The sequence below is a fragment of the Felis catus genome, chromosome A1 (genome assembly GCF_018350175.1).
Source record: "Felis catus isolate Fca126 chromosome A1, F.catus_Fca126_mat1.0, whole genome shotgun sequence".
Taxonomy (NCBI): domain Eukaryota; kingdom Metazoa; phylum Chordata; class Mammalia; order Carnivora; family Felidae; genus Felis; species Felis catus.
The window spans coordinates 6,202,490-6,220,428 of record NC_058368.1 but is presented as its reverse complement, the minus strand read 5'-3'; the positions used below and the strand labels follow the sequence as shown (position 1 = coordinate 6,220,428).

The window sequence follows — 17,939 nt, the reverse complement described above, 5'->3', positions numbered from 1 at the left end:
CATGTGTAAAACTCTACTCACAGCACCCAAAAGACCGGACAACTCATTCTGGTTAGCTATGAAAAATTCTAAAGAAGAAAACAAACTAGGTAAAGGAAGATGAAGGCAAGTAAGTCGTGTAGCTATCGTTAAAGCTACATTGCTTCCAAAATAAAAAGTCAGAAAGTAGGACGAAATAGTTTATTAAGCCCTGCCTAACCTTACCCTAATACCTCTTTGTATCTTTTCTATTATCTCTTACCTTTTAGCAACCTCATCATCCTTCCTTTCTTCAAAATCCTGATCCAGACATTAATCAGAAAGTTAAGTTAGCTACAAGCAGGCTATTATTTCAGATAAATTTCTAAATCTGTGTAAATAAGTCTCTCCTTCCTATCTTGCCTGATTTTTTTTTTTTTTTGGATTGTGCCAAGTTCATGAAAAAGTCCCTCCCTATTCACCTCCCTGCCTACGTCCTTCTAGAAGACTTTCCAAGATAAAAAACCTATGTATCTCATCTCCTTCTCAAAATTTGTAATACTTGTGTATAGCTACTGAACTAACCAGCCAAAGTAGATAGGAATTAGCATGCCATGTAGACCCAAGGGAAGGGGGGCTTGTTAAATAATGTATTAATCAATAGATGTATTAATAGCAAGTGTCTACCTTAATTAAAGAGTAAATTCTCATTTCTCTTTATCTTATAATGCATTTCCCACTTAACAGAATGCCACATAATCAGTGGGCATTCAGTTATTTGAGAACAAACATCTGAGTGTACCACACTTTAGTAAAATTTTAAGACTGCTTTAGTGATGATTAAAAACTGAAACTCCTCTTTCAGCCTGGTCTACAAAGTCAACCAAACAAAACCCCAAAATAATTAAAACTGAATTAAACTTTGTCACTGGGAGTACAATGTTTACTGACCCGTTATTTACTCGCTCTGGTTTAATGATTCAGCTTGCAGTTCTATAGAAGTGGATAAAATCTGTTGGTGACAGCGGGTGGGGACAGCATTTCCCTCTATGCTCTTTTGCTGCTTCTTAATATCCTTCAGTGTAACATAATCCACTAACTACACTAGCAGATTTCACCCTTCTAAAGGATGCCCCTGAAACGAACTACTGAACAAGTAATCTGTGCATCAACTACAAAGGTTCTTCTATCAGCTGCTCAAACCACAATGATCTGACAGGGAAGTAAAAACACAGGCAAGTTCTTTGATAAGTAGCTTTCACTGTGTGTGGTGTGTGGAATTTGTTGAATACTTTAATGGACCCTTAGGCTACTTACACAGGTAATAGGAGGAATGCGAATGTGGTGGAGAGACTGGAATCAAGGAAGAAGTTTCCTTTTTTATTCCCTTATTCTATTTTTAAAAATTTATGTTAAAAATGGTTTATGTATGATTTCTCGCTTTCAAAAAAGTAATTTGAAAGATATCTATATTGTAACACTTTTGAGTCGATGTCTGCATAAAAGAAAAGGGCTTTCCAAGATTGATCTTGGCCAAGTCAGGTATTCATGGGGTGGGGACCACCACCACAAAGGGTCTGGCACTGACCTTGGTTTCAATCATCTACGCTCCAGTCAGCCCCTCTGCAACTTCCCTCCCTCAGAAGCAATTGTTTTATCCAACGTCACAGAACTTTTGGATTTAAACGGGAATCTAGGAGATGATCTAGGCTAAATTCTCACTTTCAAAAAATGAGGCTAAAGAACTAAGGGCGAGCTAAGGGCGAGCTAAGGGCGAGCATGCGCGCGTATACACCGCCCTCCCGCCCCACCGAGTGACGGAGCTAAGGCTACAAGTCAGATTAAGTTGCGTACATTTTGGTTTCTCTTGTTTCTCTAACAGTTATCCAATGAATTTTGATGATGAGAGGGAGTAAAAGGGGAAAAATATGAAGAAAGGCCTTCTCCTTTCCAAATTATAAAGCCATTTGGACAACTGGCTGGTTAGTTTAGCTTTGTGACAAGCAGCCCTGCATCAAAACTGCCAGACTAGAGACTGTCCTCGTGAATAGTAACAGGTTATACAAACTGCAATGTTCACAATAAAATGTTTCTGGAGGAAAAGATAATAAACAGTTTAAGTCAGAGACACAAGCTTCTGTGATGGTGTATTTTTTACTTAATTTCAATCAATTCAGAGTCTCAAGTTTTCAGTTGACAACAGCTAAGATTAGGCAATAACTTCTTTGTATAGTCTGTTAATATGTCTTATCAAAAATAACCCTGCTCTTACATATTCATTTCTAGATGGAAAAAATAGCTGTGCATCATATTAGTTTATATGCTAAGCACTTAGAACACACGTATAAAAAAGATAACCAAACATGTGCCTAGGTAATAATATGTACCCCCCAAACAGGACTAGCTCCAATAACTTTTACTTTTCCTTCTTTGTAACTGACTTGTCAAAAAGTATTCTATTTTGGAGTAATTTCAGATTTGTATAACAGCCACAAAGCACAGAGAAGTCCCATATCTCCCTGACTTAACTTTATCTACCTTTATTTTTCTATAAAATGAAATTGATGTCAAAGCAGGTACAAAGATTAGTGAACATAAAGATTTTCTGAGGGCACCTGGGTGGCTCAGTCAGTTAAGTGTCCTTTTGAGTCTTGATTTTGCCTCAGGTGATGATCTCACGGTTCGTGAGTCTGAGCCCTGCGCTGGGCTCCGCACTGAGAGCGTCTAGCCTGCTTGGGATTGTCTTTCTGCCCCTCCATAGCTCATGGGCTCTGCTCACTCTCTCTCAAAATAAATAAATAACCTTTTAAATTAAAAAAAAAAAAAAAGATTTTCTGAAGAAAGACATGTTGGGCTCAGATTAAGACGGGAATAATCACAAGTATTTCTTCTTTTCCCTCATTTATATACACTGAAATGGCAGCAACGTCCTTTCTGAACAGGAGGAAATCACTGGGGACAGGATTCGCTCATTTATTCAACAGAGAGTACCGAGTTCTCACTGTGTACCCTGTAGGCACTGGCCTACCAGGGTGACCAGCTGGGCAACGTCTATCTACTTTAGTGGATTTTAGATACTGTTCAATGTTACCACGGCAGTAAGCTAGAAGTGGGATGGGGAAGGCAGGGTGACTGTATGATCACAGCTCTCCCTGAAGAGGTAGCGTTTTGACTAAGATCTGAATGAAAAAAAAAAGAGAGACTGGCTATATGAAGACCTGATTTGGCAGAGATATATAAGAACACTTCTGGAAGCTGGAAGGCAGATGGAACAGCTCAGAGAAGACCGTAGGCCACAGTATTATTGCCGAGTGGGAAGCAGGCCTGTCCTGTACAACTTCGTGAAGAGTCTGTCCTTGCAGCACCAGTTACAAAGTCTGTATTCTATAAACAGTTCATTCTCCTTCCCCTAGTCCCCTCTGCTGCCCTGGGGCTATACAAAACTTGGGCCCCAAGTGGAAAGACTCTTCCCTTAAAGAATCTGAATGGACTCAGGGCAAAGACTCGTGCCTGCTGACACTTGGGGATCCCCCTGTTAAAGTTCTCTGCTAGATTACCCTAATGTCTGCCAATCAACGAGCCCTATAATCTGTGTACACAAAGTTTGTAAGCACCTTTCTGTGAACGTGACTCTTACATATGAAGAGATAGGCAAGGATCAAGAACACGACATTTGGAAGGGAGACACCAAGACAAATTAATAAAAAGGGAGCCTATAAAGAAAACACAGGTAATTATTCCAGGAATACAGCATTGTCCTCACAGATATTCAAGAAGCTTCTTTCCATAATACAAAAAATTAACAGAGAATAAGAAGGGGTTCTAGGAAAAAAAAGACAAAAGCAGAAAAACAGAAGAAAAGTGGTATAAAGGATTACCCCCAGGAGTCCAATATCTGCCCATACTCAGTTTAGGAAAGAGAAACACAGAAGGCAGACAGAAGGAGGGGTGCCTGGGTGGCTCAGTTGGTTGAGCATCTGATTTCAGCCCAGGTCATGATCTCACGGCTTGTGAGTTCGAGCTCCGTGTCAGGCTCTGTGGTGACAGCTCGGAGCCTGGAGCCTGCTTCCGATTCTGCGTCTCCCTCTCTCTCTCTGCCCCTCCCCTGCTCATGCTCTGTCACTCCTGTCTCAAAAATAAATAAACATTAAAAAAAAGTTAAAAAAAAAAAAAAAAGAAAGTAGACAGGATGAAATCAAAAGACTAGTGTAAGAGTTTTCTACAGACTTTCCACTATGAACTTCAGGATGAACGTGCTCACCAAGGAGCCAGCACATTACTGTGAAATACAACGATAAGAATTCTTATCTGTTTTCAGAAAGAAAAACCACCGAAGTAATCCACCAATGAATAAGACTGGCATGAGATTTCATTAGCGACACTAATGATATAAGACAATGGGGGAGCATCATCAAATTTTGAAGGAAAATTATTTTGTACTTAGAATTTTAAAGCTGGCCAAACTGCATGATACAGTATGACCCAGGCATTTTTCAGAAATACAAGAACTAGAAAATTTACCTCCCTTCCAAAGCAAGTTACTTGAGAATATGCTATAGCAAAATAATAAAGCCCAGAATGAAACATATCCAACACAGAGGAATTAAAAAAAAAAAGAAAAGCCAGGATTAAAATCAATCCAGAATACAGCAAAGCATAGATGACTTCAGGATGGAGTTAACCAAGGGACAGAAAAAAAGCAGGCTCAATGTCATTCTGGAGAACGCAGAACAGGTTAAATAAGCAATAAAAACACACAATAAAGGAGAAAAGAAAAGCAAAGCACATAAGAAAAGTACTCGATGATAAAATTCAGCCAAATAAAATGAGGAGGAATAAAGACTCCGTAATGGAAAAGAGGTGGTCAAAGGACTGTGGTAGTTGAGCGCTGAATTCATTATAATACACAACCTGAGAATAAATGGTGGGAATTACAGCTGGCAAACAAAATTAATGTCATAAACATCAACAAGCCAGTAATAATAACGATGACAATGACATTTCTAAGATAGCTTATAAACTGAGAGGTCGGTGTGGAGGAAGTACAAGAGTACTCATTTCCCAGTCGTTCATTGTAGGGAGGTAACCAACACAGTCAAGAATTGAAAAGTGAATTAAGATGTTTCCAACTCCTACTTTTTCCATAATTTTTTCCCCTTAACTCTAAGGGGATCTCTTAGAAGTTAGTATTTCTTTTGCTGAAAGAAACATTTGTCTGAAGATTAAGGGTTTAGAAATTTTACTGTGCTTACTTCTCTTTTCAAGTAAAATTAAATTTAAAATACATGTTTACTTAGAATGCATAGTATGATCCCATGTTTTAAAAGTTTTAAAATATCTACTTATCTGTCAGAGAGAGATGCTTGAAATAATACCCTCTAATGCTAATGATGGTATTTCTAGGTAAAAGAATTTTAGGATCGTTTTTGTTCTTACTTTAAAATTTTCTGTATTTGATTTAATATATAGAAATATGTATATTTTACGATAACAAAGCCACTTTTTAAATGTCATGGAATTTTAATTAGTTCTACTCACCAATAGCTTTGGTATAATGTCTCGCTCCAAGAAGTAATTCTGGGGCTCGGTACCAGAATGTTACGACTACTGGATCCAAATCTGCTAAAGGCTTCAAAGGTGAATTAAATAATCGGGCAAAGCCCATATCAGCTGTAAAAAAAGATAATGATAATGTTGAGTCAATAGATTTTTACAAATTTAATTGACTACTCTAATTTTACCATTGTTATTTCATAAGATAGGAAAAAAGTGCTAAATTTGCAGGGCAGGGGGAGTGGGCGGGGGGGGGAGGGGCACCAAAAACGTTTCATCCCTTTCAACAGCCTAAATATAAACCAAGTTTGAGATCTTCAATCTTGGCAAACTCTTGTCATTTGCTCTTCACCTGGGTTACAGAGAGGCTCCGCTATCAGAGGTCAAGGGTGACCCTACTCCCCTGGGCAGATTGCTTTCCACCTGTCGCACCAATGCTGGGGACAGGGTTGTTAAGCTGCACGTCCATTCTTTGTACTGGCAATAAGCATTGAGACACCAGATCAGTTACAGTAAGGCCTTCCACTATTTGCATCAATAAGCCTTGTTCACTGGGATCATCAGAAGTTGACGATACAGTATGTTAACACCACTATTTCCCCCCATTTATTTTGGCTGAATTTTATTAGCTTAACTTTGAAGATTCATAGTAACTTTTTTAAGCTGGAAAAGACTTTTTAAAGGCCATCTAGTTCAATCGCCTCCCTTTTTTAAGAGGAAAAAAGAAGAAATTTTCAAAAGAAGAAATTAAATGATTTGACAAATGTCATAAACTCCTCGCTCAGAACGGGAGCTGTGGCATTTGACACAGTTTAGTAAGTACTGTAGTTATTCAGGCATGGCTGTTTGTCCTACTACACTGTAATCTTAAAGGCAAAAACTGTCTTTTTTCATCTGTGTCTTTTAGAATCTACTGTCAGTACATGTAGCTTTTGTCAAATACATGTTGAATGAACAACCAATATTTATACCACCTATCAAAAATGTCAAGACTTATCCACCGTTTGTTTGGTTTTGCTCTCCTAATATACATTTTTAATGAAGTAGGACCTTGTCTAACCTACTCGATTATGGAGGTTAAAAAAACAACACAGAAATTTGGCAAAGAATTAAAAACATGACTCACATTACTAAATACTGGTTTATAGAAGAACTAATATTTCTTCTTAAATGTAAATGCTTTAAGTCACTGGTATCCCCCCAAACTTGCTAACATCATACACATTATACAGAAGTATAATTCCAAACTAGATTTTAATTTGTTATATAAGGTCTCCCCAAATCTTATAGTAAAACCATGCCTATAACTACTAGTTGGCTGAATCTTTTCTATTTTGCATGCTTTGAACTTACATTTGAACTTGATGCAACCAAATTGGGCTTTTTAAAACACAAGTAAGGACTTAATAGCATTTGGTGACTCTATGGTAAGTACTGACAGGGCCTAGCTCTTAAAGGGAGTCAGTGACTAGGAGCACTTTGAGGTGCATCAAATGTTTGTGATACTAAAAAATTTGCAAGGTTTGTACGATAAAAGAACATTCTAAGAGTCTAATTAAAAGCGTAAAGTGAGATCTGGGGACTTTATAGGGGAGGACAGGGAAGAGGGATTAGCAACACCTAGGTTTTTCTTTGTTGGCAAAGTGGTACAAATCAGATGATAATTCGGATCTATATTAAATCTTCAATCAGAAATCACTATTTACTTTTTTGTATACTCCCACAATCCTGCTGCCTTTAAATATAATTTAGTTAACAACATTTCTTCTACCCACACACAAGACAAACTAAATAAATGCAACAAACACAACTTGGAAAAGACAATGAAAAAAATAACCAGTTAGAATAAATAAATTTTAGTTCTATCTTTATAGGTACCAAACCAGAAATGGGTAAAGTTTTGCTTTCATATATAAGAAAACAGAGCTATTAGAAAACACGCCAAGGTATAGAATGCTTGTTACTTTTTTTCCCCCATCAGGCAAAGGCCTTCTATAGTAAGACAGGCTAGTTTGAACTTAAGGTTCTGTACCTATCCAGCCTTAACGGTTTTCCTAGTTGGTAATTTCTGATCTAGACAAGGTCAACAGAGGCATATGATCTGATCTAATCTGGCTCAGGTGAACAGAACTGATGGTATAATTACTAGTACGCTGTATGCCCTTGTGACTAAAGGTGAGGCTGGCTTCTAACAGGGATAGAAGCCACTCACCTCTATAGGCTACTTTTAATGAACGCAAAGGTTTCTAAGAAACTTCCATGGTTTATTTTATAATTAGAACACTTCAATCTCTAAGGATTGTCTGACACCTTTTAAGAGTGTGAAACATTTTTCACTTTTAATGTAAACTCTTTAGAAATGGCTTTGATCAGATGGAACTACATGAATATATGCATATTATTACAGCAAAAATTAGAAGTGATACAGCTGCCTGCAAAAGTTTTAAAAGAGTGCTACGCTGTGACTTATCAAAGATAAAACATACCAATTTTTACTCTTCCTCGCTCAGGACCTTCACCCATAACTAAAATATTAGCAGGTTTCTGTGGAAACAAAATAGTGTTTTTTTTTCAGTAGACAGTAGTGGTTTCTTTTAAATAGACAATATGCCAATATAACATAAATCCACCTTTAAAAAACCTCATTCACTCAAAAATTAAAATCGAACACAGGAAGTCACCAAGGAAACTTTGTGTATATATGCAAAGCAATATGCAAACTTCATGAAGGCCCAAATATGGCAGTGCTCTTCTGCATGTAGAGCGAAGGCTTTTCTTGGCCCTTTTATCAGTCTGTTTTCACTACTGTGGAGCATCTGACAGGAAGTTTAAATATTGTGCTTCCCGCCAACTTATATATAAAATGCCCTGCAACTTTAAGGGAAAATGTTATCTTCAAAGATGACTTCAATCTAAGTAAAAGGAAGGAGGGAAGGAGCCACCTGATATCTCTGTTCTTTTCTTTTGAAATGGCAAAGTATGTACCTATGTTTAAACAAATTCTAGAGAAATCAATTTACTAAAGTCTTTCCTACATGAATTAGCAAAGTTAAGAGGAATTCTCTATGACCTCAATGGCTTCGAGGTTTTTATGTTTAAATAAAAAGAGAAGCTAAAATTTAAAGGGAGATTTTACAGAAGTAAAATTTCAGACAGTGTTATAGTCTCTAACTGTCATCTACAATCTGTTAGAGTGAGTGATACCTACTATACTGACATGTGAGGTTCGCCCCCTCCTCAGCAAGAAGTAAGAGGGGAAGAAGAAAGGGAAGGGGTCGCGGGGGGAGAGCAACCCCCAAAACTTTCTCACCCTGCTAGCCTGTCTACTTGGTCTTTAATTCTACCAGTCTGCTAAAGAGAAGTGAAACTAGATCAGAACGCCCTTCAAATAGATCAAAGGAACCTTAAAATTAAAGATTTTTATGAAAGCTGTTTACAGTAGTAACCAATTCACAGGCTTGCCTAACCATATTTGGTAACAGCCTCCATGCTATTACTGACAAAATGGAACATAGAATATATTATTCTATCAACTACTACAGATCAAAATTTTTTCCCCAGCAAAAAGAAAAGAACTGCTGAAATGGTAGCATATACATTTCAGAAATTACAACTCCCTACATTTTTCAAGGTGCGGAAACTAGGCACCAGAGAGATTAAAGGACTTGCCCTGTAAATATAATCTACAAGACTGGGGCAACAGTAGAATCTACCCCATGTCATAAGCCTAATGCTCCCTTCCTAATACATCATTTTGAAAGTAACTTTGTGAATCAAGTTTTTCAATTAATGCATACTATAATAACAATAACAATGATAATGATAATGTTTCCTTCAAGAAAAAGGTTTTGGAACCTCTATCATACACACACACACACACACACACACACACACACACACACACACACACACCTGACCCCCTGGGATAACCTGCAAGGTACCAAAAGGAAGTACAGCACTAACAATACTCCCCAGGAGCTACCTGTAACTACTGCCTAGCACAAATAAAATTGCTTTTGTGCACCATGTTCATCAATCACCCCTGGGTTACACTCTGCAGAGACTTTCAGAGCTCAGCCTACTTCAAAATGAAGTCAGATCTCTGAGACTAGTGTAAAGTGTTGAAGGCCCAGGAGGGCTTTCCAAGAGGAATCAGGCAGCATTTCTACTTGGCAGAGGGGAGAGGCTTGCTCTCAACTACCAATGTGGGCTTAGGAGGGAACTTCCATGCCTGCGCTAGAACTCTCTTATGGTCCACTGGGGCAGAACTCCCTAAACATCTCTTGAACCCATTCCCTACTCTTTAGCCCCAGTAGGATTCTTTCCCCATCAAATCCATCTTCTGCAATGTGGCCAGGGTCACCTTTCTAAGAAAGGAAGCTGATCATGTGACTCCCTTGCCTAAAATCTTCCACAGCAACACGGAAAATTCTTACAAGATTGGGTGAAAACAGCACAACACAAAATGATATATAGACTGTGATTACAAATAGGTTTTAAAAAAAGTACAATGAGTAAGAACTAGAAGAACCGAAAGAGTTGGTGACAGTGGTGTAGGTGAACCTTTCAAAAGTCTTTGAATTCTTTTGCCATGCATTATTACTAAAATATTATTTCTACTTTAGCCTCTCACCACCTGTGAATAAGACCCAAAGCCCTTATGAGGGGATGCAAGGCACCTGCAAGCCCCTTCCCACCAATCTTTCCCGGCCCACCTGCCACCACCCACACTGTTCCTGCCACACTGTTTTCAGTGTCCTGTGACTAGACCTTTCAAAACTAAGTCATTGCTATCCCATTACTTCTGTCCCCAAAGACCTTTCCTTTGTTATTTGGCAAAATCTGATTCTCTCCCCACACCCCCCCTTAATGACATAAATAGTACACGAATACATTCTGATTGTAAACAATTCAGACCATAAAGTCACGTCTAAACTAAACGTTAAAGACCCTTCCTTCACCCACGGCCCCTGCTCCTCAGCCATACCCTAAGTCCCACCCCCTTCTCCAGAGATGCAGGTTGCTTAACTGGTTTGCTGTGATGGACTTTTACCACACTTCAGTGCTCAATCCTAAAATGCAATCTCCATATCTGGCAAGAGCAGAGCACATGGACATCTCTCTCCTCCTTTTATTTTAGATGTAGTGGAAAATCTTTTTTTTTTTTTTTTTCTTACTCATTCAGCAGCTGGGCCCATAGCTGAGAAGCCCTAGGGTGAGTGGCATCAGTCAGCATGCTACAAGGTAAAGGGGGACAAACACCCTCTCTTGCTCCTCGTTCTGTTCTAGACTCATCAGACTGGTCGAGTTCCAAACTTGGGTTTCAGCATGGGGTGGGGAATACACAGCTTCTCTGTCAAGGTCTGGTCTAATACTGGGGCTTGGGGCCACAGCTCTAGTTAATAGTTACAAATTGCTTTTCTAGGCAACTCACTGCCTATTTATGATCTGAAGCAGGTCTTGGGGATAAAAGCCATTACCAACATTACCTCTGTAAGTAAATTTAAAATTCAGTTTGGGCCATGCTATATAGTCACAAGCAAAAGAGAATGGTGTTGTGTTGTTTCAGTAACACTATACACAACGGGGCCCTCCTCATGTTATTTTCCACGGTAGCCTTCTATAAGCCCCAGGGTATGATGTTTTGATTCAGTAGGTAAATCTAACACTAAATTTCTTTTATCAATACAATCTAATGGAAGTCTCAAGAGAAAACAGGAAGAAAGGCCCTAAAGATCAAAAGTACTTTTGTTATTATTTCTGTTTTGTTGCTTAATCAGTATTAAGGAAGGCTTCAAAGACTTGATAATTTTTGTTTGTAGTACACTCACATAATATTCCCCCAAAAAGCTAATTTCTTTTTTCTTTCTTCTTTGTCTACTAGGAGAATCTGGTAGGGATTTTTAGCTCTAGAGCCAAAACTTCCAAGTAGTTAGTGACAATACATGAATCAAATTAGTAATAACCAGAACTGTGATAAACAGTCCATTATCTTTTATATGCTATCCAACACAATCACTTTGAAAGCATGTATAGAATTTTACATTTTAATGAGGCATGTACTCTATTAAACTATATTTTTGCTATGGAGATCAGAGGTCCAATGTGTTAGAAGTATTATTACATCATAGCAACATCTTCAAATATAGCTATGCTATGCACAGACATTACAGAGCACCTTTTATTGCCTATTGAACAATGAAATAAATCAATGAGATACCTGAAGTATACTTCTTGTTTGAAACTATAATATCTTTCTATTGCTGTTTTGTTTCTCCCAGAAAAAAACAAAACAAAACAAAACAAAAACTTGTTTGTAATTAAAAGAACATGTCCTTGTTTTATAGGACAGGCTTATGGCTTTTCTTGTTTTCTGTTGGTATGCTTCCCCCAAAACTCAATTATTTCCTAAAGCAAGATGTTTGTATTACAGAGAAAACCATTCATGTAGAGGCATTCTCTTCTCTAGAATTTGTCATGCTGTGAAATAGTTCACTGATGACTTTGGCACACAGCAGAGATGGCAAATTGGTTTCATTTCAGGGGTCAATCCTGATTTAAAAAAAAAAAAAAAGGTTAAAGACTGCAGGGAGCTCTATCTTGAGAAAGACAAGAATTGGGCTGATCAGGAAACTGCCAATATCAGATATATCTGACAGAGGTGCAGAAGTGGAGAATGATAGCCTATCTGTCCCGATAACTGCCAAGACCTTATTTTAGGGGTGAAAATGGGGTCTTCATATGCACACTAATGTGTCAAGGCAAAATGGAGACTTGCAGTCAACAGGAAAGTTTGATTCTTGATGGATCTATTAAAAAAAAAAAACACAAAAAACAAAATACAGCTACCCATAAGAAACCACTGCCAGTGCTGTTCTCTAAGATTTATTCAGAATTTAACTTTCACAAAACATTGTACACTTTCTGGGGACACACATTCTAGATAATAACTTTCAGCTTGGTTGTTAATCAATATGTACAATACATACTAAAAACTTTAACTCTGATATACATATATGAGATTCAAACATGAGCAGCAAAGTCTTAAATAGACATATATTCGGTTATTTAAAAAACTGTTTTGTAAGAAACCTTGTAAGGAGTCGAGTTAGAAATTTGGAAATCCAGTGAATAAAGTCTGGAAGACCATTTATAATAGTTTCACTTTTTCTTCCAAGCTGTGAATTTTAATTTTTTACCTCTAATATTAAATTTTACCCCAGTATTGCTGCTGAACATCTTTAAGCTAAAGAAGAAATTATCAACTACTCTAGTAAAGTTAATTCTTGCTCTTTGTATAAATTCGAAAAAAAAAAAAAACCATATAGAATTTTTTAACAAATTCTGCTTCCTGATGAGAAAACAGATGTTACTTTATAACCAGTAACTTCATCCTCTACAGTCAACAGTTCAAATACTCTACATTTATCCCTGTATTTGAGGAACTAAGAGGCAGTGAGGCCTAGAGATCAACAGAGCAGCAAGCCAGGGGCAGACAGTTTAGACTAATGGGTAGGGTAAATTCAGGCAAGGACAGGATTTGCACAGGTGATGACAGGTGATGACAGCTGACGTGTGAAAGCTCAGGAGCTGGTCTGGAAGATAAGCAACGGGAGACGGTGCCTCCAGAATTTACTAATGTCCTCTACTAAACCAGTGCAAGGCTGGGTCTGCACCCTCTCGGGGGATGGAGACAGCATGCACCAGGGCATCGAAACACATGGGTGCACTGACGAATCTTTTACTTACCTAACAAGTCCTCTTTTAGGGAGAATGGAATTAGGTTCTTTGTCAGAGTCAATGCTAATCAAGATACTTTGAAACAAGCATTAACTACATGGCAGTAATCATGCTAATAACAGATGACAATTCTTCTCAATAAGCCTCTCCTACATCCCTCCAGTCCAGACTACTACTCTACTTTTTGTTTTCATCTAGGTGATACAAAAGTAAATAAAATGGTCTTTCACCAAGTTGTGAATAAGATCATCATAAGTATTTCTGATAATAAACATGATTCACATTATTAGTTTAAAATTGCTATCTTGTAAAACTATAAATTTTGAATTTTTAACTTACAAAATTCTTAACCTGTCCATTTTAGGCAACTGAGGCATAAAATACTAGTTTAAGTGCAACAAGATCAATCTGGAATATAATGTCCTATTTTCACTGACACAACAGTCATTTTCTTACTGTCACAGACTACCAGAAACAATATTCATGTCATTAACAATGAAACATGGGGGCACAGAACAGAAACATGGCAACAGAAGTAAACTTTAATTTTAAAGCAAAGCTAGATCTCATTTGTTCCTAATAAAGAATGTGTGGGTGCACATATTAATACATATATGTGTATATTTTCTTATAGATGGAAATGTATTTTCCAAGTTGGATTTATTTAATTGTATTTTTGTAAAGTTTTAAGGTATGTTGTAACCATAGTTTAAGCAAAGAATCTAATAAAGTGCCCAATAAGAAAAAAAGTACCTATTACTCGAAGACTAGAAAACTGAGTAACATTAAGGAGATCAAATACATCTTAAGGGAGAGGTATTAAGGGGCAGAGACAGGATATCAAAAATCTTTTAGTTTTCAAAATAGTTCCAGTTTCATTATTAAGAATTTAACTAAATTTTGGGAATGCAAGCTGGTGCAGCCACTCTGGAAAACAGTATGGAGGTTCCTCAAAAAACTAAAAATAGAACTACCCTATCGCCCAGCAATTGCACTACTAGGCATTTATCCACGGGATACAGGTGTGCGGTTTCGAAGGGACACAGGCACCCCCATGTTTATAGCAGCGCTATCAACAATAGCCAAAGTATGGAAAGAGCCCAAATGTCCATCGATGGATGAATGGATAAAGAAGATGAGGTGTGTGTGTGTGTGTGTGTGTGTGTGTGTGTGTGTGTGTATATCCATACACACACACACACACACACACACACACACACACACACACACACACACAACTGGAGTATTACTTGGCAATCAAAAAGAATGACATCTTGCCATTTGCAACTACAGGGATGGAACTGGAGGGTATTATGCTAAGTGAAATTAGAGAAAGACGAAAATCGTATGACTTCACTCATATGAGAACTTTAAGAGACAAAACAGATGAACATAAGGGAAGGGAAACAAAAATAATATAAAAACAGGGAGGGGGACAAAACAGAAGAGACTCATAAATATGGAGAACTGAGGGTTACTGGAGGGAGGGGTTGTGGGAGGCGGGATGGGCTAAATGGGGAAGGGGCATTAAGGAATCTACTCCTGAAATCATTGTTGCACTATATGCTAATTTGGATGCAAATTTTAAAAGATAAAAAATAAAATTAAAAAAAAGAATTTAACTAAATTTACTAAAAAAAAGTATACATAATTTATATTTAAATCTGAAAATCACTGTAATTCCAAATACTATTCTAAACAATATTAATTTGTATATTTGATAGTATAACAGTAATCAGTGAGTAATACTGTTTTGTGTTGTCTTCCCAAGTATTATTTTCTGGACAAATCTGGATGTTTATACATTACACTTACTAACTACATTGTATTTTTCTATTAATAGACAGCTGGTTGTACTTGCCCCAAACCCCACTTCTGGAATCAACCCTGACGATGCTCCCATTGACAATGTTTGTATAAATTATACTTGCCTCCCCTCAAACCCCAAACACCCTGACACATACACCAGGTAATTTCCTTGGGATGAAATCTCAAATGTAGAATTATCAGACCAAGTAATATCAAGAGCTTTATTGTTCTAAAACCAGAAGTTTTTCTTTAATGTTTGTTTATTTTGAGAGACACAGACAGACAGACAGACAGACAGAGAGGGGGAGACAGCATCCCAAGCAGGCTCTGCTGTCAGCCCAGAGCCCGACACTAAGCTCGATCTCATGAACCGTGAGCTGAAATCAAGAGTTGGATGCTTAACCAACTGAGCCACCCAGGTGCCCCACAAAAGTTTGTTTTGTTTTTTAAATTTCAAAGGTGGATACATGCTCAATGGATATAACTTGGGAAATAAAGAAAGTATAATGTGCTTGATAATAGACGACTGAAAACAAAGCAACTGTATATAATCTCTAAACTAACAGAGGGCCACTATAAACATTATCATGCCTTTTTATTTTTTCCTCCATATAAAAATAAAAAATGGCATTATACTAAATATATTGTTTGTACCCTCCTTCCTTACTAGTATATCATGAAAATTTTTTAGTCTGAAAATTACTTTCCTGATATAATCTTCATGAATCATATGGATTCCCTGTAACTTATACCAATTATCTCCTATTAAAATGTTGAGGTTGTTCCTAGTTTCTTAATAAAAGAAAAATAATGCCATAACAAACATTTCTGTATGTACCTATGATAAATTCCTAGAAAGTCTAATTATTTGCATAAATGTTATAAACATTCTTAAGGTTTTTTTGGATACACATTAACAGATTTTGCCCTTGAAAGGTTCAAGTATCAATTTTACAAATTCAACATTCTTTTATACCATTAAGTATGATAAAAGCAATCCTCAAAACCAAAAGCAATGTGTATCCATGTAAGATTTTATAATTTTTATTAGCTTGATACATAACTTAAATATTTTAATTTGAGGATCTTTCATTGATACGCATGTTATGATTTACTCTCTCTAGATTTACCTAAGGAGGCTTAGGTTACTAAACTTAAATATTCACATCAATTCTCTATATTCTAGTTAGTAAAGGTAGATTCAATTATTTTTGCCATTTTTCTAATATATTACTTTCTTCTTGCTACAAACTTTACGTTTTATATTTTATAAGAGCATTTATACTATTGTTTTCTATAAGAGTATTTTTACTCTTGTTTTTACATTTCAGCATATCTATCATATCTTTAGTGATAGTCAGGAATTTACTTGGTTAGGAATTTATCTCCAGCTAAAACTAGAATAAATATCTCATTTTTTTAAAATATTTTTTTTAATATTTGTTTTTGAGAGAGAGAGAGTGAGCAAGAGAGTTGGGGAGGGGCAGACAGAGAGACAGAATCCGAAGCAGGCTCCAGGCTCCAAGCTGTCAGCACAGAGGTCAATGCGGGGCTGGAACTCACAAACTATGAGATCATGACCTGAGCTGAAGTCGGCCGTTTAACCGACTGAACCACCCAGGCGCCCCTACCATCCAGATTTAACCATAATATTTTCGTATATTTTCTTTTGTTGACGTATTTTTCACTCAGTATTTTACTTCCACTATGTTGAGATCTGCTTTCTCTCTTAACGTTATAACAACATTACTTACACTTACCATAATTTTATTACTTTTTTACACTTAAATCCAAGTTAGTTAAAACATAATGTAATAATGATTTCAGGAGCAGAATTCAGTGATCCATCACTTACATACAACACTGAGTGCTCATCCCAAGTACCCTCCCTAATGCCCATCACCCATTTAGCCCCTCCCCTTAGCAGAGCCCTCGGTTCGTTCTCTGTATTTAAGAGCCTCTTATGGTTTGCCTCCCTGTTTTTATCTCATTTTTGTTTCCCTTCCCCCATAAACATAATTTAAAAAGATTTTTCTTTAATGTTTATTTATTTTTGAGGGAGAGAGGGAGAGAGACAGCAGGAGCAGGAGCGAGGGAGGGGCAGAGAGAGAGAGAGAGAGAGAGGGACACAGAGAATCCAAAGCAGGCTCCAGGCTCCGAGCTGTTAGCACAAGGGTCTCAAACTCACGAGCCATGAGATGATGACCTGAGCCGAAGTCAGACGATCGACTGAGACCCCCAGGCTCCCCCACCCATGAACATAATTTTAAATGGCTACACAATAGGTCAATTTTTCTGCGTGTTACAATTTGCACATTTTCCAGTTGTTACACAGGTACATTTTTTCAATTTGTCATTATCAATATGCATAAGAGAGTGTTAAAAGTAGGATTGCTAGATCAAAAGGAATGATTTATTTATTTATTTATTTATTTATTTATTTGAGAGAGAGAGAGAGAGAGAGAGAGCGCGCGCGCGCGCACCTGCAGGAGTTGGGGAGGGGGCAGGGGAAGAGAAAGAATCTTAAATAGGGCTCCACACTCAGCATGGAGCCCGACGCAGGGCTCAGTCCCACGAGGGTGAATGCAACCCTTTATTTTTCTTCTTAATTTTTTCTGTTGTTATTCTTTACTTCTTCCTACCTTTTACCTACTTTTTTATTTTTAGATTCTCCTCTTCCTCCTTACCATGAAGGCCCAGACTACCTGATTTTGCCAGCCGGTGTTAATCAAAAGGAAAAAAAAATAAAAATAAAAGAGAAGATCAATCAGAAGAAGAGAGAGGTCAGGGTCATACATTCTGATTTTTTGACTCTACCTCGTGAGGCCTACAGCTATGTAACAAGTGTACCGTACTAAGACAGAACACTAGTCACTGCT

At 37.4% G+C, this 17,939-nt stretch overlaps 1 protein-coding gene across 8 annotated transcripts in view; it reads right to left on the bottom strand.

Moving 5' to 3' along the window:
• Positions 1–17,939, bottom strand: part of CDK8 (cyclin dependent kinase 8) — a 126,161-nt gene that overhangs the window by 26,339 nt on the left and 81,883 nt on the right. For 7 of the 8 annotated variants that reach the window (XM_045044570.1, XM_045044624.1, XM_045044653.1 and 4 more), the window contains exons 5-6: positions 7,998–8,055; positions 5,497–5,628 (exon numbers count right to left, since the gene is read on the bottom strand). In XM_045044570.1, coding sequence (XP_044900505.1) covers positions 5,497–5,628; positions 7,998–8,055 — 190 coding nt within the window. The remainder of the gene's footprint in view (positions 1–5,496; positions 5,629–7,997; positions 8,056–17,939) is intronic. The other variant, XM_019821783.2, reaches the window with a different exon arrangement.